At 40.2% G+C, this 22,024-nt stretch overlaps 1 protein-coding gene across 10 annotated transcripts in view; it reads left to right on the top strand.

Annotated features, from left to right (window-relative positions):
• GIGYF2 (GRB10 interacting GYF protein 2) overlaps window positions 1-21,965 on the top strand; it is a 78,761-nt gene extending 56,796 nt beyond the window's left edge. For 5 of the 10 annotated variants that reach the window (XM_035335123.1, XM_035335122.1, XM_035335118.1 and 2 more), the window contains 18 exons: window positions 365-555; window positions 1,213-1,372; window positions 3,340-3,506; window positions 3,906-3,994; window positions 5,027-5,134; window positions 5,687-5,784; window positions 6,268-6,368; window positions 7,198-7,359; window positions 9,183-9,284; window positions 11,997-12,155; window positions 13,283-13,519; window positions 14,113-14,235; window positions 14,836-15,039; window positions 15,167-15,372; window positions 15,668-15,822; window positions 17,178-17,347; window positions 17,729-17,876; window positions 20,223-21,965. In XM_035335123.1, the coding sequence (XP_035191014.1) occupies window positions 365-555; window positions 1,213-1,372; window positions 3,340-3,506; window positions 3,906-3,994; window positions 5,027-5,134; window positions 5,687-5,784; window positions 6,268-6,368; window positions 7,198-7,359; window positions 9,183-9,284; window positions 11,997-12,155; window positions 13,283-13,519; window positions 14,113-14,235; window positions 14,836-15,039; window positions 15,167-15,372; window positions 15,668-15,822; window positions 17,178-17,347; window positions 17,729-17,876; window positions 20,223-20,290 (2,648 nt within the window). In that variant the 3' untranslated portion in view covers window positions 20,291-21,965. The remainder of the gene's footprint in view (window positions 1-364; window positions 556-1,212; window positions 1,373-3,339; window positions 3,507-3,905; window positions 3,995-5,026; window positions 5,135-5,686; window positions 5,785-6,267; window positions 6,369-7,197; window positions 7,360-9,182; window positions 9,285-11,996; window positions 12,156-13,282; window positions 13,520-14,112; window positions 14,236-14,835; window positions 15,040-15,166; window positions 15,373-15,667; window positions 15,823-17,177; window positions 17,348-17,728; window positions 17,877-20,222) is intronic. The other 5 variants (XM_035335127.1, XM_035335126.1, XM_035335125.1 and 2 more) reach the window with 3 other exon arrangements.
• Window positions 21,966-22,024: the final 59 nt, after the last annotated feature.

Here is a 22,024-nt window from a genome sequence, read left to right as displayed (position 1 = left end):
AATTCAGATGCTTGCAGTGCACCCACCTATAACTTCAAATTGCAATGCAGTCCAGTGAAACACGAGCTAATTGCCAGTGTGCCTTGTGGCGGTAGAGCAGAGCAGTCTGGACAAATGTGTGTGGCCAAGGAACAGGATATGCTGATCTGTGCTGAGTACTGCATTTGTTAGAAGTAAACTGCTTGTTCCTTGAAGGCTGGGTGCCTGTGCAGTAAAGTGTACCACTGTGCAGTCATATACAGGAAGATCTGAAAATACTCCTGCTTTGGTGCTAATTTGGGGCGTTGAAATCTTTCTACAGTAAGTTCCTAAAAGTTGTTCTCATTTATGTTAAAAATACTGAGCGAACCTTAATTTTCTTTAGATTTGGCTTCTGCTGCTCAACCTTTGCCACAGATTTCTGCAGACACAGCTTCTCCTGCTCATCTTTCTCCTCCTGTTTCCAATTCAAATCCTACTCTGCGACCAGTTCAGACACCTGTCACAGCTGCTCCAGGCATGGGCAACATTCCCACTGACCCAGATGATGAAGAGGGCCTCAAACACCTAGAGCAGGTAAAATTTCTCAAATTCCTTTAACAATCATGAGACTGGAGGAATGTGGAATGCAAGAAATACTTGAAGTGCATAAAGACAAAACTGCAGATAAAATTTTACAGTCTGCAGTGTATTCTGAAGCAGTGTTTCTTCCCTCCATGATTTTCTCAGAATAATTCAAGGTTAGGGTAGTAGTTTTCTGAATAACAGTATTGTACTCAGTGATCAGGAGCTACAGGTTCTACGGCTTGTGGATATTGTCAATTAGCTTTATCATTTGTTTTGTGGTATGCTTGATGTGCATACAAAAAAAAGTAAGCCAAGTGCCAGCTCAATTTGTTGAAGTTTAGTGACTGTCAGGAAGCAGAGCGTATTCTATGCTATCGCTTCCATACGTGTTTTGTTCCTCATCATGATGATACTTTGTGGGATCTTGTAGATAGTTGTTCTAAACCTTTATTTAAGCATGCAAACTATGCTTATTCATGATTCTGACAAGGTGGCAGACTGAGCTAAGGGTTTCTGGTGCTGTAACACCAGTCCTTGAGTTGCCTGTAGTTTGTAGTTCCTGAGCACTCGCTAGTACAAGCTTGTTATATTTAGCACAGTCATTTTGGAATCTCTCAGCACACAACTAACTCTTGTATTCCTTGGTGGTTTTAATGTCTTCTGCAGCAAGCAGAGAAAATGGTGGCATATCTGCAGGACAGTGCTGTTGATGATGAAAGACTAGCAGCAAAAATTCAAGAGCACAGAGCAAAGGGTTCTTCTATGCCATTGTTCCATGAAGCCATGCAGAAGTGGTACTACAAAGATCCACAAGGAGAAATTCAGGGTAGGTCTGTGCCCTTTACACTTCCTCTTTTGTTTCACAGAACTGTTAAAGACTTCACCACAAAATTACCACCAGCAGATACTGATGCTTGTTGTTAGAAAAGCAGCACAGGGAATTTACCCCCATAGAATTAGGTTTTGAAAATGGATCCTTCTACCCCATCAGTATACTTAGTGTCCAGAATTAAATATTATGGTTAAGTTTTGCCATCACTTCATGTTTTTGTAAATTGAGGTTAGGCTAAGCTTACTTTTCATGCCAACAGTTACTCAGATTTGCAGATAATAAGGGAAAAAAAAAAAAAAGAATTTTCAAACTCTCAAACTTATTGAAAAATCAATGAGAAACACTGAAATCACTTGTTCAGTCTCAGCCCAAAGACATCGAGTATTCAAGAAAGGAGAATTTCTTTAGAGCAAAGGGAACAAATTTTCACAAGCCAGTGCTCATGCATAGTCTCAATTTTAATTGTACCTGCAGTCCCAGTGCACGATGAGTTCCTGTAATACCAACTGCTTACTGTAATGCATAATGCATAATGTAATACCAACATGTTTGCCATTTTCATTTAAGTCATCTCAATTTTTTCAACACAATTTGGAACAGGCCTTTCCTATAGATACTTGCATGTTTCCTTTCCGAAAACACTTTAGGTCTTAGGGCTCTGCTTAAGCAGCTGCGTAGCTGTCTCTCACAAAAACGCATTTAAGAATAAGTTCATTACTTGCTGTGTTTCATTACGTGTAGTAACTAGTAACGTTGTTTAGTGCGAATGGCTTCCTCAGCTCTGAACTAGATAGGGTTTGTGGATGTGTTATTTGTCAGATCAGTGCCAGTCTCTTGCCTGCAGGTGTTACACATCTTTAAGATTCCAGGGGTGAACAGAAAAGCCTGAAGTGTGCTAAACATACAGGGTTTTTACTTGCTCAGTGTGCTTCAGACTGTTAGTTGCTACTGGGTGTTTAATGCTCAGTGATGGTTTAACAGCTTTTTGTTGGAACAAGTGATTCCTTGAATTTGAACTCCAGAAATGAATGCTCCCATGTAACTTTCTCTTGGGATACTGCTTGTGGTTTCATATTCTCTGTGAGGAATTATCTTCTAAAGATACTTCATACAGAGAAGGCAAGAATTACTGAACGCTTGTGCTTTTCAGAAAATATTTTTGCAGCACTTCTGTGTAGTTATTCTGTTAAAGAATTTACTTTTTTTTGTATTGGCTTTGTCTCTAGTTGGATGTGTGGAATTAGGAAAAAGGAGCTGCTCCTTTGAAGGGAGTGACTGAAATCTTGCTCAAGAAAAAGAGATTGGTAGGTTTTTGAGATAATGAGCAAACCAGTTTCTCCCTTACATCTTTAAAAATTTAATCTTGTACCCAGAGGGGGGTTCTGCTCGTTTAGTCAGTTCCAAAGCAAAGTTTTATAAAATGTGTGAATTCTGCCAAACTGAAGGCAAGGGTTGAAACTGGCTAAGATCACTTAGTTACCTTTGATCTGTGTGTGGGCACAGTCGTTCTTGTGATCTTAGTACCTGCTAGCTGATAGCACTGCTGAGCTCTGAACTGGAAATCAGAGCTGTTAACCTGATGTTAGGCCTGAAGAAGTGTGCTTTGCTGCAAGGCAGGATGTACATCAGCTGGATTGAGCCCCCCAGTGCTGTGGCTGCTCACCTTTCATTTCGGAGCTGACTCATCTTCCTCTGTTGCATGGTAAAAGCCATCATACACTTCTCAGTAAAGGGCAAATGTTTTGGCTGCTGTAGTGATCCAGGTATGTGCATTGATGCTCCATCATTGAATGTAGACTGTCCAGACAAGTGGATGAGAAGGATAAGAATCCCCTGATGCTAGGTACTATTACTTTAACAAGCACCATGCTCTTTTGTTTCCATTAAGCTCAACTTGGCCCTCCTTCCTCTTCCCTCTCCCCACCCCTCCCCCCTATGTGTGTTGGTTGGTGTTATTTCAGGTCCTTTCAGTAATCAGGAGATGGCAGAGTGGTTCCAGGCTGGATATTTCACTATGTCGCTGTTGGTTAAGAGAGCCTGTGATGAGACTTTTCAGCCACTTGGAGACATCATGAAAATGTGGGGCAGGGTTCCCTTCACTCCAGGTCCAGCGCCACTTCCGCATCTGGTAATTATGAGACAATTAAAATATTCAAATAGTCCTGTAATAAAGGGAAATGGAATTACGTACATATCAAATGATCTGTCCTCTAAATGCAGGTGCTCTGCGCACCAAAGTTGAAGCTTGTGTTGAATTACGTTTTTTAAGATTAGGAAAGACACTCAGTTTAAGAATGGGAGTTTTGCCACATCTGTGACTGTAAGCCTTAGTCTTTGTGCTGTGATACGTGGAAGTGTTGTGTATTTCACTCACTGTACTACGCACTGCTTGCAAATATTAATCTTTGTCTAGGTGTTTGTATATTTGCTTTGCTTTTTCAGAACAGGACATAATTTTGTATTGCCTGCATTTGCAGTATGCTACTGTTGCTGTAAAAATAGTTTAATGTTTTATTCCTAAACATAGGGTGAGCTGGACCAAGAGCGTCTGACTAGGCAACAAGAATTGGCCCTGATCCAAATGCAGCACCTCCAGTATCAGCACCTTCTTATACAGTAAGACTGTCAATTCCAGAGATCTTCCCTTGGCTGTGTTCTTTTCTGTATTTTTAATCATCAGGGTTCAGCTTCTTGTCACTGTTTCCTCAGGCAATGGGGATGGTAGTGCTTCACCTCCAACAGCAGTAGCCTGCTTCCACAAGCAGCAGAGGCCTGATAGTCTACTGGATTAGAGCAGAGAGCAGCTGCCTCAGGCACACTGTGCAGTCTTTCTCTGTGTCATGCATAGCTACTTTGGTGGGACTTGCTATATAAGCAGCTGTTAGGGTCAAATTGAATGCCAGCTCTCCTTGTAATGCTGTTCTGATGTTTGAGCAGGGGAAGGCTGCACATCTCAACTGGAGATGGAGAAGGCCATAAACTTATTTTGGAAACTTATTTTGGTCTATTTGCTCAAGTTTTTAAAGATCAATGGAAGGTAACTGCGGGAGAAGAGCAGGTTATCATCCATTTTTTTATTGTCAAAGTTGTCAGCTGCAGTTCAGTCATGGCCAGTTCATAACTTATTTTGTAGGAGACTGGAGAAAAGAAAGCAATTAGGTAGAGCATGTGTTGAAGGGGTCCTGAAAATATGTAACACGATTATGATTTTTAAATATGGATTGTCAGCTTATTTGATAAGATGAGCCCTGCCCATGTACTAGGGAATGCCCTGACATACTAGGGAAGAGTGATTTGTGTAGGTACCAGATTAATTTATGAGCAGTCTGCATGTAATTTACAGAAAAACAGAAGGAAGTAGTGTTGCATAGCCTACAAACGAAGTGTTGGACAGAAATAACCAGTATGTTTAGTAGAAGATGAAAAGAGATTTGGTTCTGCACATGTGGGCCAGGTTGTTGTGTGCTTGTATTTTGATTCTTTCCACGGTCCACATTCTGTGATTTCCTCTAGTAATTAGCGTGTACATTAAATTGGTCAGTGGGCATTAGCCCTAGAGAAAGAATCTATGTGCAACTTCTGCAACTTAGTCATTATATAGGTAAGGAAGTGAACAAAATACCAGTAATTCTCTGCTTTCTTTTGAAGACAACAATATGCACAGGTGTTGGCTCAGCAGCAAAAAGCAGCCCTCTCATCCCAGCAGCAGCAGCAGCTTGCTATTCTCTTGCAACAGTTCCAGGCCCTGAAGATAAGGTGAGTTAACCCAGGCTTAAACTGAATGGCATTCATCCTATATTCTGGCTGTATGTATGTAACTATAATCTTTGTCAGTGGTCCATCATACTCAAACTTGCTGATATTTGGGCATTACATGTTTCAAAGACTATGAATATGAAGCAGTTGCAGAATGTGGAATACTTCCTTATATATGTAGCTTTTACTTCAGCATATGTATAAAAGTGAGGAAAATCTTATGGCTGAAATCAGACCTTTCTGTCAGATCTGTTTTGCTGGTAACAGAATGGCTTTGGCAACTGAATTCTGCAGTGCTAGGTACTTGTATCAGCTAACCTATGGGCAGCAGATGCAAAGCTGTAACAGTGTAGCTGGCTTAGTCTTTGACTTGGCAGCAGGGATGAGATGAGCAAGAACTCTGCAAACAAGCAGTATTGTCTGCATCACGTTTTTGTTTTAAATAGAGGTGTGCAAGGAGAGGAGTATGTTACAAGTTTCTGAATCTCATGCGTGTTCAGAGCATTCCTCTCCCTGGAAGTGGCATGTTGACTCTTCCTGTTGGTATTACAGAATATCTGAACAGAACATGATGCCGCCTGTTACAAGGTCTGTGTCAGTGCCGGACACTGGCTCTATATGGGAACTTCAGTCAGCTTCACAACCTACAGGTAAGATGCTTAGTACTTGTCAGGTCTGTTGAGAAAAGTTCATGGATTAAAAGGCAGTACCTTTGTAGAGATAATTGCTCCCTTTTTGATGCTAGGAAAAAATACTTCTGCATCGGTATTTTGTAGCTGGTTCAGGCTACTTTGCATTGCTGTTTAATTTACATTTGAGTGATATGAAGATTCCTCACAGGGTGATGTGAAGTCTGGATCCAAAGGGATTGAGCCTTATGTTGTGAAGGTGTTTCCCTCTGATGGGAGGAGCTGGAATAGCTGGTTCTTGTTTAGAATTTTGTAGGAAACCCAGCCTTGTTGGTTGAATAAGCCTTCTTCTACAGAAGATAAGGTGGCCCTCTAGTGACTAAAAATATTGTATTATAATTTTAGTTCATAAAATATAATAGCATGCACAAGTTTTTCCCCTTTCAGTTATTTTTTTATTGGTACACTTATTTTTGCTTGTAAATGTTTATTTTCTTTATCTAGTCTGGGAAGGAAGCAGTGTCTGGGATCTCCCCATCGATACTGCAACTCAGGGACCAGCTCTAGAACAACTTCAGCAGCTCGAGAAGGCCAAAGCTGCAAAGGTCAGAAAACTTTTTGTATTCTAAGGAGTCGGCATTGCTGTTCTGCAATGTAGCTGTGTTTCTTGAGCTCATGTAAGACCTCTAGCTTTCTAAGCTTCAAGCCACACTGTTCAATTTGATTAGATATTCTATTTATGGGGTTTTCAATGAAAATGGGTTATATAAACAAGTGATTAAATCCTTTTGGACTGCTGTTTGTAAATGATGGCTGTGGAGGTACTACTGACCTCTAAAGCAGTGGTTGTATTTCAGAGTTGTCATTTAAAATAAAAACAACAAAAACAACAGAAGACACAAAAAACACCTCATGAGCCACTTTTCTTTTAAAATGGAATCATCGTGAGCTCTCATGGCAAAGCTTTAGTAGGAGCAGTTAGTCATTCTCTTAGTTCTACCATCTTCTCACTGGAATTGGTTTGGGGAGTAGTCAGTTCCATTTGCTGGGATGGTTTCACAGTTACTTTAGGATTAAATTATTTTGGTAAGTTTGGACCTGTCTGATTATGTATGTTCCCAGAAATTGATTATTTTATGATGACTGCAAAGCAAGTCCCTACTAGCTTCTTACGTCAGAGGTTGTTTTAAGGAGCTGTTGATGAAAGACTTACTAGAGAACTGCTGCTTGTTACAGAACAGAAACTGTCCTAGACAGTATTGCAGGAATCTGACCCCAGGAGGCAGCTAGTTCATAGGAAACATTGCAATTAAGGGAGAGCATCTGTCAGAGGCTTCATTTGCTATGCTGTTATATAATCTTAACAGAGAAGCCCTGAGAATTGGTGTAGGAATACCTTACCTGCATCTGAGTGTAGTCTTATGTGAATTGTAGCTAGAGCAAGAGAGGAGAGAAGTGGAAATGAGGGCCAAACGAGAGGAAGAAGAGAGGAAAAGGCAGGAGGAGCTTCGGAGGCAACAAGAAGAGCTACTTAGGAGGCAGCAGGAAGATGAGAGGAAGCGACGGGAAGAAGAAGAACTGGCCCGCAGGAAGCAAGTGAGTTTCCTCAATGCAGTTCATCTCTAATTTTAATACTTTATAAAACTCACTTTAAGAATCCTGTGGGGTCTAACTAATCTTTGATAGGTGTGTATGAAGACAGTTAAAATATTTTTTTCATGTGAGTATATGAAATTATTCTTCTGTTCTTGATTTTTGTAAAATTCAAGATCCCAAATTGCAATCTGAGAAATGGACTTTAATGGTTTACTTCAAGATAGGTTCTTTTTTTGTGAACTGAGAGGCTTTATTCCACGTGGAATATTCCTTCCAAATTTCTTAGGAGCAATATTAGACTTCAGTTAGTTGCCCAGTTATTGTATGTGTAATCTTTATTGACTGTTTATGCAATCTAGTGTTTTGATAAGGATATTTTAGGGACTAGACTACAGACTAAGCATCTGTTTTAAATGAGTCAGATGTAGAGGGATATACAGGAAAAACAACTTGATGAAATTTTTTTTTCCTTTTTTTAATTTAGTAAAGCATTTTTGCTGAAGAAATCATCTGGGTTATGTCCTAGCGACAGCTTTATTTTCTTATGCTGATATTTAGGAAAGGAAGGGATATAGTTTGGAAGCAATGGACAAACATATTTGTTAAAAATGAATGATGTGGCCTATGTTTAATAGGAGAATGTATGTAGGATTTATGGCGTGTTCGTTCTTCATAGAAGAACAGAGAGGCATCACTAGCTTAAAGTTTCTGGCAGTTTCTAAATTCTGCATAGAAGAAACATTAATTGTTCTTTAAGCATAGTAGGAGGGAAATATGAAAGTTAGTTTCCACTACGCGTAAAGGATAAGGGGCAAGCACATTGGTGAGTTATTTACTAAGAAGTTAGTCAGTAAATGGCCTGTAAAGTAGCACATGTATTACAGCAAGAAGTAATAAATATTTTTTTTCTTTATAATATTTTGTATGTGCTTAGGTAATTGTAAAATTGCATTTTATGTTTTTAAGGTTCAGACATTTCCAAAGAAGTGTCTGGAATTGTTAGTTTTATTTGCAGCTTGGTAATAAACGTTAATTCTCTGTGTTTGGATTTTATCACCAAAGATGTATTTTGAGAGAACGTAGTGTGTTACATAGTTAGCTCTCATGATATCTTTAAGAACAAAGTCTACAATAAGTAAATGTCTCCTTGCTTTAATATATCATCTTTGTGTACAGCAAGTCATGATGGTATCCAGTTGAAAAGCATCCTTTGCTCAAGTTCAGGATTTATGGTAGCATTCAAGCAATAATGTACTTCAAAGCTTAACTTTTGAGTTAAGTTGATGTGGTTCTGTTTTAGTAATAACTAATTTTTCAGTTATCACCTGGTATCTGAATGTGTTTCATCCATTGTGGCTCCAAATGGACTTGGGATATGCTTCTTTTCAGACTAACAGTTTTGCCATTGTGTATAACTTTGTAGAAATGTCCATTGAATTCTGAAGTTAATTGGCCAATCTAGACTTGTACAGTGAGTAATCTGACTTTCCCTTTCTGCAATGTCAGTGGGAAATAATTATTTACAAGGAGGAAGCAGAATGGGATTGAAAAATGGTAACAAGTATTTTAGCTCATTGCTAGTGTAATAATTGCAATAATGCAAAATTCTGAGCAGGAACATATGATAAGGTAAGAAAGGGTTTAAGCACTTCTCTGGAAAGAGAAAAATATTCTTTATTTAAATTAAAAAAAACAAACTGGTCTTGTATTTGAATCTGACTTCTGTACTGGAAGGAATTGTAGAGTCAGGGATGAACTGATTTATTAGCATGGATTTATACAGAGGAGATGATGCTTAACAAATTTGATTAACTTCTTTTGAGGAGGTGACAGTGAGAGCTGAGAGGGGTGAAGCAGTAGACTTAATCTGCCTGGACATCAGGAAGGCTTTTGATGTAATACTGCATAAAAGGCTAGTATATAAGGTTAGTAAATATGCTGTTGATGGTGAATTCTAAATAAAAAAAAAAAATCTGTAGGATGAAATGTCATACCAAATGTTGAATCCAGTTTTGTTCTTAGTTTTCATCAATTACCTGCACTGTAGAATTACAAACAATATTTCCCAGCTTTTGTAGCTTCTTTCTTTTTTGCTTCTGATCTCATATCTTCTATTTTGTAATGACTAATCACTTTCAGGAACACAATTTGAGGTTTAATAATTTTCCCTAATAATTGTCTGAGTTACATCTTTACTGTTCCTCTTCAAAGCATTTGGCCCAAACATGAATGTTACAAAACTAAAAGATGTGTAAGCCCTATTAACATAGGCAAGGGGAATTGCAGGTGTTACCAGCTGCAAAAGTTCTAGAATACTTTAAGAAAGCAGCCACTACTGTAATCAGAATTACTACTTAAGGATATTGGGCAATATTGTAGGTATTTCAAAAGGTCTGAAGTAAATTGTGTACAAAGCAATACGTGTCCTTAAAAATAATTGTAAGAAAAGAGGTGGTTAATGTTAAAGAAAGCTGGGATTCTCCTGGTATCAGAAGCTATGAGTATGGGAGCAGCAAAGGCCAAAGGAGCAAGTCTATTTCCCATAAGCAGAAAGTTGGAGAGCTTTCAACAGTTTTGGTCATAAGCTCAAACTGAAATACTGAACAATAAGAAAGATGCAGAAGTAAATACTAAGTGAGCCTTTCCTATAGCTGTGAAGAGTGGCTAGAAAGAATTATCAGATATGTGGCTCCTAGCTTTTTATGAGCATGCAGGTTTTTTCATTTTGCACTACTGTTCATCTTTAGCTCTCTAGGGGAGAGAAGTCTTCTGTTAATTCTTGTCATTCAGCAATGTCTCTTCCAGGATTCCCGAGGAGGAGAGATCCATGCAGTTTTATTTGTTACTGCTAATCTCATTTCCAAAAAGCAAAGTAGGGCAGAGATATCAGTGAACTGCTGTTATGTAGGAGGACTTGGTGACTTTGTTCACCTCTCTCAGGTACTGCTTGTTATGTCGATGACTAGTGCCAGACATCCCCCAGCCTGGCTGGTGGCTGGGTGTCTTGAGCCAAGCTCCTGGTGTGGTCTCTAGTCAAGCAAAATACTGGCACACCTCCAGCCTCCTCAGCAGACTTTTCAGTAAAAGCAACAAGAAGCAGAAAATTCTTAGCACTTGCACTGGGACACTTGATTACTGTGACTTGACTGTATCTGTCCCATTAGTTTAGTTATAGGCCCAGGTTACAAAAATGGTCTAGATGTTGTGCGTTGTGCTCAAAGCTTTTCTGAATATGTTAAATCAAAGCCTTAAATGAATAAACAGGAAATAATTCACAGGCTACTGTTCTATATCCAGCTAGTAGAAGAATTTACAGCAGTAAATTGGGTATGAAAAATGCTTTGTCTACTGGACAGTTATATTGTAGACATCTGGAGTGAGCTGCTACCAGAGAGAAACCTGGTCCAGTTGGTATTGCAGTTCACCTATGCCATGTCTATATAAAGGTTTGGTATGCAATTTAGTATAAGGCTCTTACATTTCAAAATTAACTTTTTGTTTTACTGGAGTTCAAAATTAATACATCTGTCTTGCACAATTAGTCTCCCTTAGTCATCTCCCTTAGTCCTTTCTATATTACTTACAGAAAACTTTAAAGAGTATGTTTGCACTGTACTGATTGTTCAAAAGGAAAATATACTTATGAAAGCTGAAATTCTTGTCCAATAAGTAGGACAGAAGAGATGAAAAACGGGGTGCCCTTTGCACAGTTGCTGGCTTTCAAAGATCAGAAAAGGCAGCAAAAAGAAAAGCTATTTTTATGTCAAGGGGAGGTCACAACTGGGGAAAAGCTGGACAGGAGTGCACCTGCTCTGTGGTACACAAGAGACCAGCAGAAGGCTGGTTGTGCCCTAGTCCTCTAAAAACCAGGTAGTAGAATGGAAAAATATTTGTTGATCTTGACAGCATTAGGAAAGGTTACTGATGTTTATTTTTCAGTTAACCAAATAATTTTGCTACATGGAAAGCAAAACATAACTTAATGGAAACTAAACTTAGTGATAGGCCAAAACCAAAGCCCTCGAGATGTTTCATTGCCTATGATTTAGGTAGTGTAGGAAGAGGCTGATCAAAGCCCTTTCATAGAGTTCCATATCTCTGGGGCTTGCAAAGATTCAGCGTCCCCAATGCGCTGGACTTCTTCAGCTTATAGTGTCTGGACATGTGGTTTCAGTTTTGTAGTGCACTTGTTTGTTAGTCAGTGTTTAGTAACTCCTCTAAGTAGGAGAAATTTCTACTTACAGCCAACAAGCCCAAAAAGGAATTGCTGAGATCACATTAAAATACATATGTTTGGGTTCAGTTAGTATAGACTGGAAGGAGGAGTTGCACCCTCCTTTGTTTTCATTCTCAATGCCATTGTTTTCAAAAACCAAAGATAATGCTTGATTTCATGTGTTTCATTATTCATTAAAATAATTCATTTGTTTATGAGATGCATCAGAAAACCTGCTGACTTGTGGGTCTTAAACTTGTTCAATTTGTTTAATATTTTGTTTTGCCAGTACTTAGCTTAAACTTAAGGATCTTTTCTTGAGGCCATTCATCTGGCTAGACCATATGTATGTAGTCTGTGTTCTGATGTGGTTCATCAATGATTTGGTATTTATAGATTGACATTCTGTTCCCAACTCCAGGAAGAAGCCTTGAGGCGGCAACGAGAGCAGGAAATAGCACTAAGACGGCAGCGGGAAGAAGAGGAACGGCAACAGCAAGAGGAAGCACTTAGGAGATTGGAAGAGAGGAGAAGAGAAGAGGAGGAAAGACGGCAGCGAGAGGAATTACTTCGTAAACAGGTGAAAACATCTAAGAGGATCAATCTATTATGTTTAATTATGGAGGCTGCCAAAGCCAACAAGCTTTGAAACTAGATCCATGCCTGAGACACCATCAGTTTTTGTGGAGGAAGGCAAAGCTCACAGACATTACTTCTCTCCTCACTTCAGATAAAATAATCGGAATCTGATCTGCCCTTTGGGAAATTTGTGTTGAATGTGTTTTCCTTCACATCTGAGCCTTAAGAATGGCTTTGCAGAATAGTACTTCTAGTTCTTTTTTTTAAAAGAAAAGCAGAATACAGTACTAGAATAATTTGTTTTAAATCATCATTCTACCAGTGTTTACCATAGTACTGTTATTAATATCATCTGAGATGATCAATTTTGCCTGTCTTTCTGTACTATGCCAAGGCTGTCAGAGTTTAAGCTTTTTTTCCCTTTTATTGTCTTACTATTAACATTTTTTTTCCTTTGGGATCAGCCTGAGAAGCTTATATTGAGGAACATGAGCTTTCAGCCCCCTGGTTGATATTGTCACAGGCTCTATGTCAAATCTTAAAATGCGAGTGGCTTATTAACTTCTAGTCCATTTAGGATTTGCTAGTTATTTAAAAATCGTTTTTCAGGGCCCTCCCTGATGTGACGTTCCTCACCATTTCTGGCCCACCACACAGTTGTCTTGTTTGTTACCAGAAGCACCTTTTCCTTTGCAGCTCTAGTTTTTATCAGTAAACATAATTTTGTCTAATTTTTTTCTTTCACATTAAAAACTTTCTCCTGTTATTCCTGTCAAATTTTATTCTATTTGAGAAAGTATACCAGTGTTTGACTCTAAGTTGTACAAGCAAATAGAGTAAGCTCAGACTGCAAGATGCATGACTTCTAGAAGGAAAGTGGTTCAATTAGCTAGTCTGAACTAAAGATGTCGTCTTTTTCGAGTCCCTTGGTGGAAAAATGGGTGAACTTGTATTTCGAGAGTATTTAACCGATATTATCACACTTTCTTGCCTGAGAAATTATAAACTTAACAGAACAAATGAAAGGCACAAAGGCCCCTTTCCTCTATTTGGATCTCAGACCCAAAGAGCAGAAGTAGTTCAGATTTTCTAAGTCTAAGACATTACTTTTCCTTATGTGCTGGGAAGGAAGAGGAGGCTGCAAAGTGGGCACGTGAAGAGGAGGAAGCTCAACGGCGACTCGAGGAAAGTCGGCTACGCATGGAAGAAGAGGCAGCCAGACAACGGCTTGAAGAAGAAGAGCGAAAGCGCAAGGAGCTGGAACTCCAGCGCCAGAAAGAAATAATGAGACAGAGGCAGCAGCAGCAGGAGGCTCTACGACGGCTACAACAACAGCAGCAACAGCAGCAACTTGCCCAGATGAAGGTGAAGTGTTTCTATGGCTTAACCTCCTTCTTAACTTAGTGCACTATGTAAAACCACAATAGGAATTCAGGGTTGTCTAGGCTAGTAGAGTGAACTGAGCCAGAGAGGTATGGACTATCTGGTAGGGGCAGAAATTGGCTTTGAACTTGATGGGAGATGCAGGAGGAAGGGAAGTTGAAAAACAAAAGAAAAAGGTTAAGTCAGAAGAAGTTCATTGACAAAGGATTTGCAGGTCAATAAAGATGTTTGTTCTACTCCTGGGGAAGGGCTAGTGCAAAGTTTCTGAAGGTTGCAGTTTCAGAAGTCTTTGGAATAAAAACTGATCACTGTTTTTCAGATTACCTTATTTTTGATGTGCTTTATCTTTGACAGTATGATACATCAGAGGGCAGTTTGAAGAAACATTCACTTTATACTTGAAGTGTATACTTCACTGCTATAACATTTTATACTTTCAAATATTTTGTTGAAGCTTAAAGGTGGTCTTTCTTTTCCCTGTACTCTGAGCTTATATTGATTTTTTTCATGATTATACTTCAGCAGTGTTCGTTAACAGGTTTTGTAATCCCTAATGGTGTTCTTTCTTGTCACAGCTCCCTTCATCTTCAACATGGGGTCAGCAGTCAAATTCAGGAGGTTGTCAATCCCAGAACACACTGTCATTGGCAGAAATACAAAAGATAGAAGAAGAACGAGAAAGGCAGCTTCGAGAAGAGGTAAATATAAGGCTAAGGGAGCTTAACTTGTTAGAGTGGACTCCACTGTGTGACTGCTTAACTGTTGACTAAGCTATTAGAAGTAATGGTGAGGATGAGTTTTTTAAAATAGTAAAATCCTATCTTTCAGGTGTAGGTTCAGTGAGTACTGTGGAGGTTTTTCATAGCTTCTAAATATAACTGTCTGAAAGGGTGGGGAATTGTACACTTTGCTTTAAACCTTAGGAATGTAATATCTTCAGTAAACAATATAAAATGATTTCACATCTATAGCATATAGCTTTGCAAATATGCACAAGACCAGGACATGTTAAAGAAAAATAAGTGGTAGGAGAAGGTATTCCTCCAAGACCACAAATGCTTAGCAGACAGCGTTCATGATTATTAGATAAGTTCATTCTCTACTGGGCTAATAGCAGCTTGTTTTCCCTAGTTTAGTGCATCCCTATTTGGAAGAAATGTAACAGCTCAAAAATAGTACTACTTCAGAGTTCTCCAGAATAAGATGAAATCAGTTTGAAAAAAAATTTTCAGCAAGAATTTGGAATAGTAATGACCTCCTCATAGTATGGACAAGCATTTTTGTCTTGTTTGCTACAGCAAAGGCGTCAGCAGCGTGAACTAATGAAAGCCCTCCAGCAACAGCAGCAACAACAGCAGCAAAAATTATCAGGCTGGGGTAATGTCACCAAACCAACAGGCACTACCAAGTCTCTGCTGGAGATACAGCAGGAAGAGGCAAGGCAGATGCAGAAACAGCAGCAACAGCAGCACCAGCAGCCAAACAGAGTCAGAAATACTACGGTACGTCCACTGTTCATCTAATCAGTATGTGGAGGTTAACAGATCATGACAGTTTTCCATATGTGTTCATTACTGCTCTGCCAGGTCTGGTGCTAATACCCAGGATCTCTTTGTTATGTTTCAACAGCACTCTAACCTGCACACCAGCATTGGGAATTCAGTGTGGGGCTCCCTAAACACTAATCCCAGCAACCAGTGGGCATCTGACCTAGTCAGTAGCATCTGGAGTAATGCTGATACCAAAAACTCAAACATGGGTTTCTGGGATGATGCAGTGAAGGAAGTGGGACCTCGTAACTCGACCAATAAAAACAAAAGCAATGCCAGCCTCAGGTAGGAACTGGGGAAGGAGCTTTTGCAAAGAAAGGCTACCGCTCCTGAGATGATGACTTAGCAGTTACAGTATCTTGATGTATTTTACTTCTTTCTGTGTCACTCGGGATCTCTTTGGACAACAAAAGTAGCTAATAGGTAGCCATTCATTATCTCGGAATCTCCTTGGTAAATTAGTTCTTTAAACAGTGCTTGCATTGTGTAAACTAGTGAGTGTTGTACGTAGCACTGTGCTGTATACTGTACTGTTGGTAAGGGTTAGTTTATAATGTGTTGTGCCTTTTCTTTATCTCAGTAAATCTGTAGGTATTACAAGTAGACAGAATAAGAAGGTAGAAGAAGAGGAGAAGCTGTTGAAATTGTTCCAGGGGGTTAATAAAGCCCAGGATGGATTCACTCAGTGGTGTGAACAGATGCTTCATGCACTCAACACAGCCAACAACTTAGATGGTAAGAGGTGGGAAGGATTGCACCTACTCCGCTGTGGAAAAACCGTACCAGTTTGTTTCCTGAGCAGATAGTTCTGAAGCAAAGTAATGACTTCAATCAAAATAATGTTTATGATGCAGTCAGTAAAATGGCATCATTAGCTCTAAATAGGGGTCTGAAGAACTGCTGTATCATCTTCTCTGGTTTTTGTAGGACTAAATATTGCACATCAAAGGGTGCTTGAAAAGAAATAGTTCTGAAGTCTGCTATGCAGAGCTCTGCTGAGAAGTTCTTGATGGTGAATGCAGTATCAGGCAGATGAGTGGGGATCCAGATCACTTTTAAGTGCAGGCTAAATAATCACATGTCCCTGTGCAAAGCATTTTTTGTGTGAAATTGTGTGAATTTTTTTGCCCAACTGTGCTGCAAGGCACAGAGAGTAACTCCCACTCTGAGATCACAAACTGGTACCTCCATTGTAGCAAAGCTCTGCAGGCGTTCTGCCGCCTCCAGTCTTGACCTGTGCAAATCCCTGTGCTCCAGCATCTGTACGCTGCACAGCTGTGGCTCAGTGGGGTCCTTGGACATGACTGTAGAACCAGTGCTGTTCTGAGACCCAGGATTATACCTCACACAGATGCAGTGCTGGAACTTTCATCCTCCTGGAGGAGAGAATCTAGAAGTAGCCTGGCCCCACCTGTGATAAAGTAATTAGTTGCATCTGGTGTCTGAAGAGGCAATGGCTCTGCAGTGCTGCTGAGTGTCAGGTCTCTGCAGTGAGCTTTCATGCTTTTGAGGTGACAGCCTGTTGCAGTGGTGTCTTCCTGACTTATGATTTGCTTTGCCCTTTTCCATGTTTAAAAAAAGCCAACAACAACAAAAACCTCAGTTCAACATAGGTATTTTAAAGAAAAAAGGGTGATAAAGGAGGCTTGCAAGTGAACTAGCTGTTGAACTGCACGTGTTTGTGGGTCATGTCAGCCACTGTGGAGTGTGCTCTTGTCATTCTTCAGCCAAAAGGAGAATGTACAGCAGCACTATGGAGGGGGAGAGTGTTACCCATTTAGGCCAGGGATTACATTTGAATGAGTTTCTCAGTTAGCCCGTTAGCTTTAGACACTGCCGTTAGCTTTAGACACTGCCAACATATCCCTAGGATTTCTTTTTCTTTCTTATCACATTCACTAGCTTTCTTATCCTTGCTTTCCGTATAGAATGAAACATTGTGGGACTCTAGCAAGGGGAGCTTACCAGGGCAAGCTGTTTGTAGGTACTAGACTAGCAAATATTTGAAACAAATCCAAAGGGTGTGGGTTTTGCATGCATGTGTTCACACATCTGCACACATACTCTCATGATCTGTCTCTTTCTTGCAGTTCCCACATTTGTTTCTTTCCTGAAGGAAGTAGAATCTCCCTATGAGGTCCATGATTACATCAGAGCATATCTTGGGGACACTCCTGAGGCCAAGGAGTTTGCCAAGCAGTTTCTTGAGCGCCGTGCCAAACAGAAAGCCAGTCAACAGCGGCAACAGCAGCAGCAACAGGTAAATCTTATTGCTACAGTCCTTAGGAATGTATAAATACTGTATTCCAGTCTGAGGAGTTGGCATTTCTGATTGGTGGGTAGGAGGGTGAGCAGGATTTTACAGGCCATGTGAAATGCAGAGAATAAAGCAGATTTCAAACATACTGCAGAATCAAGTATTCTTTATAGTTAACAGCTGAAGCCCCCTGTGGATCAAATAGTCCCTTAGCGTGCTGATCTAGGATACACTTCAGGAAGATGAGGTAGATAGACTGGATGGATTCATCAGTGGCTTGATGCTACCACATGTGATATAGAAGGTGATTTGGGTTCTGTGTGTTTTCAGTATAAATAAACAAAACTTAATTCAATTTTATAATGTATTTGTTTTATTTTTTAGGATTCAGTGTGGGGGATGAACCATAGTTCGCTACATTCAGTCTTTCAGACCAATCAGAGTAACAACCAGCAATCCAATTTTGAGGCTGTGCAGAGTGGGAAGAAGAAGAAGAAACAGAAAATGGTTCGCGCAGATCCTAGCTTGTTAGGTCAGTTTTAATTTTTAGACACTAATCGTTTTTTCTGGGGAAAAGCCTTGAGTGTAAGAATCATGTCAACCTAAATGGGAGCACTGAGTTCAAGCAGAAAAGGTAGTTGTTGAAGTGTCCTTAAAATGTTTCAGTATTGGAATTTTTAAAATAATGCATCAGTTTCATGTAAAAGCTTTTGTTGGATGCCTCTGCTGCTGGGGCAGTTCAGGCCTCAAGAGTGTGCTATGTGGAAGACAAGATAGTGATATAAATCACTGATGACACTTTTTGAACAGAGGAGTCACTTGTGGAGTCTCTTGTGCATTCATTCTTTGTCCAAATGCAACCAGCAGACAAGGAAAAGGAAGGGGTCTTACAGAGAACTTGTTGCCTGTCTTGACATCAGCCAAGAACAAGGCAGACTTTCAGTGTCTTTGTCTGTTAGTGACACTGTTTTGGGGGTAAATTCGGAGTGGGTTTAGTTGCTTGAGGAAAAAAGCCTTATAAAGTAGGGGAAGAGATGTAATTTGGTCGTTTATTTTCCTTTTTAAACAATATAGTCATTAACATTAATTTTTGAGAGATGAAAACAACTCTGAAGACTTTAAAGACCATGTTTTCATGTATTGTAAGTTTTTGGTATCCGAGACAAGGAAGCTGCCTGTCATGGACACGTTGCTGTTCTCGTAGATAGCCTGGATCTTTAAGAGCACAGTACAACAAACGAGGCCTTTAGATATATCTGTTCTGAAGAGTTTGGAATTGGAGGCAGTGAAGATGCTGACATCAGTTAGTAGTCTTTTTTCTTTCATTTTTTGTGAGGGTAGCTGTTGGCCTGCACTTACAGTGTTGATGGAAAGGTTTCTGTTAAGTGGCCTTTAAGAAAACAGGGTATCACTTACCTACATGAGAGCAGTGAGCATTGAAGTATGTAATAAATTGCTGAAGTATTCTTGTAGAACAAATGTGTACCTATTTGTGCTTCGTGTGATGAAATGAAAACTAGGGCACCACACTGAGCAGGTATTTGGTGTGTTGGCACTGCTGAACTCATACTTGGTTAATAACAAGCTGCTTTATACACCTGCAAGTCACTGCCTTTTAAGGTGCACAGAACCCTGCCTTTGTTTTACATATTCCCTTTTTGTTATCAGCACAGTCAGTGCTTTTCAGTTAAATTGATTTTTGCTTTGAAGTGTGATGAACTCTTCAGTGGAATCCCGACTTATGCCAATCTAGTGAGTCTGATGTGGGTGTTCAATATTAAAAAATATATATATACTTGGTCAATTAACATTGGAAATCACTAAATGACAATTATTAAGTTTGAGCTATAAGAGAACTAACAGAGCAGCTTGTTAAAAATCAGTACACTCATAAAATTCCAAAAATCTCTAGGTAATATACTGCCACGAGAGGGAGCCAGAACAGTTTTTTAAACATCCTGAGCAGAACACTTTGAAGATGATGGCTGTGAAAAGTGGTTTGTTTTCTAGCACAGAGTAAGCCTATATAGCGGTCTCAAGACAATGAAATGTTAGGCTTGTGTTTAACAGCTCAACATAAAAAATGTTTTTTCATATTTCTCATACTTCATATGGGGTTGCTACAATAAAAAGCGAATCTTGATAGGAAAGTTCCATATGATATAACATTAGAGTCTTTCCTTGTAGAAAATGTTGGCTTTCTCACTCATGTCATTGTATCCTCAGTACTTACAGTTAAGAGTGTGGTTCAAAGTTTAGGTGTGTATTGAACCAACTGGGTAGTCCTGTGTAGCTTTGTATGTTTTCATGTCCTCCTGAGCTAGGAGATTAAAGAATAAAAAAAGCGAAGGCCTGGAAATGCATGGAACTTCCACGAGGTTTCTTAGGTACATGGGTCTATGCTTTTAAAGTAAGGAGTAGCATTGCTCACACCCTCTGAAGTGCTAAGCATGATCGACACTTTGAGCTTACAGAACCCCTATTTCTGCCTCTTGGACTCCGTAAGTACTGCAGTAGGTGCTCCCAAGTACCAGCTGGTTCAAACATGCTATCGTGTGAGATGTTGCTGAGCCACGTCTCCACAGCGCCTAGATACAGTACTAGCTCTGCAGATAACGTCTTGAAAATCAAAGTTGAAATCAGGCTTCTACTGATCTGTTTCTAAAGACCAAGTGATATTTACCTAAGTACATGAATTATCTTTTTTTTTTTTTTGGTGGTGGGGGGAACACAACAGGGATGCCATACTGGATTTTCCTTTGGGTTTTTACTTGGTATCTATTAAACACTTAAACAGCTGCTGCATGTGACAGATGCAATACATCATACAGAATATACCACAACCAGACTTATAACACAGCTCCTCTTTGGTTTGCAGGGTTTTCAGTGAATGCTTCATCAGAGCGGCTCAATATGGGAGAAATAGAGACTTTGGAAGACTACTGAGCATGTGCAAATCAGCTGGCTTTTGCTGCATCTGTTAACCCTGGATTCTCCATTTTGGACACAGTACTCTCCACCATGCATTCTTCTTCGCCTCGCAGTGAATCACAGAATCAATCATCTCAGGCTGCTTCCTCTAGCCCCGGCAAACCCTTTCTGCCCAGGACTGCACAGGCGTCGTTCCTGCCGTCAGCCTAGAGTCGAGTGGACTTTGTTCAGAGTCCTGGGAGGGTGGGAGACAGGATTTGTTCACAACAAAGCTGATTTGGGCAGCAAGCTTTCACTGTGCTGTGATTTCTTCTGCTGACGTACCTGGAAAAAAATCGATTGGGATCCTGCAAACCATTGTTTCCCTCTCCTGGTTACTCTTACCACATCCAACACGTGCAGTCATGGAGAGAGAGAGAGAGTTTGTGGTTAACAGATGTTGGTCAAAACCAAAATGCCACACAGATACTGACTTCCGCGCTCCATCAGGGCAAGTGGTGCTCTCCCAAGCCAGGAGTTGCATTCATAAGCTAACCTTAGAACTGGCAACAGCAGGAGAGGGGCGGTGGCGGGCACAGTTTAGCTTGGGTTGGTTTGAAGTTGCACACCCCCTGCCAGCCCTTCTCAGCACATTATTTTGGAGGGAAAGCTCGAGTCTGTCTTCATTAGGTGGTGATGCTGAAGCTGGTGGAGTTTCCTGTCAGCATACTCCAGCCTTCCTGGACGAGGGGGGACTTCTGCTTTTGGGGAAAAAGAGGGGTGGCATCTCTTCTTTCAGGTTGAATTTATCCCTTAAATGCTACCTTCTGAGGGTTAGGACCAGTCTATTTTGAGCTCTTTTCCTGCAAATTTGTCTCGTTTAAGAGACAGTAGGATCTTTACCTTTGGATCTCTAGTCTTTGGTGAGAGTGAACACTGGCTTTTGGATACATACCCCAGCAGTCTTAGACAGTTGTCATTTCAAACAGTGCTTAGGTTAACAAGCAGAGATGCCCTTTGTAATGGAAAGAGACTGTGGAGGGCGAAGCTATGTGCAATGACAGCCCTGCGTATCGTCTACACTTTAAGCTACATCACGCACCTTCACTTGGATCCATGTTTAAGTATGGAATCGTAACCTTCTCTCACCGAAAGATTACCATGGCCTTCCCTTCTCCACCCACCCACATGCACACACCACAAAATAAACAAAACTGAAACTGCCAAATGCACTTAGTTTCAACACCCTGGTCCCATCTCCCATTCCCAGAGGGTTATAACCTGCCAAGGGAGTTGCGCTGCAGTTTGGTGGAGGTATATAAAGGTGTCTGTCTTTCTGTCATCACTGCCTAAAGAAAACAGTTCGAGTTGCTCAAGAGCAGTTTGGCTTTGTATTTTATTTTGTTTGGTTTATTCATTTTTGGGGTCACCTTCCCCTCGTCCTCCTCATCCTCTCTCTTCCCCCAGCCCCCAAACGTGTACAGTAACTATACAGAGACTGCTGCAGACTTGTATATAGTTTTTGGATCCAATAGCATGGAGAGACTTGGAACTGTTGCAAATCTGGTCTCCCTGTCTCCTTTGCTTTGTAAATTCATAAAAGGGGGAAGAGGGGTAGTTAAAATGTTTACAAAACTTTAAACTCCCTCTGAACTTTTGCCAGTGTGGGGGGGGGAAAGAGAGAACTTAAATAAAACCTGGTTGTATTATATCTCAGAGCAAATTTTCTGCTTGCTTTTGTCGAAGCTGAGTTTTGAGATAATTCCTGAT

This window comes from Oxyura jamaicensis, chromosome 9 (assembly GCF_011077185.1).
Source record: "Oxyura jamaicensis isolate SHBP4307 breed ruddy duck chromosome 9, BPBGC_Ojam_1.0, whole genome shotgun sequence".
In the NCBI taxonomy this organism is placed as follows: Eukaryota; Metazoa; Chordata; class Aves; order Anseriformes; family Anatidae; genus Oxyura; species Oxyura jamaicensis.
The sequence above is the reverse complement of the archived record's forward strand: the minus strand, read 5'-3'. Positions and strand labels throughout refer to the sequence as shown.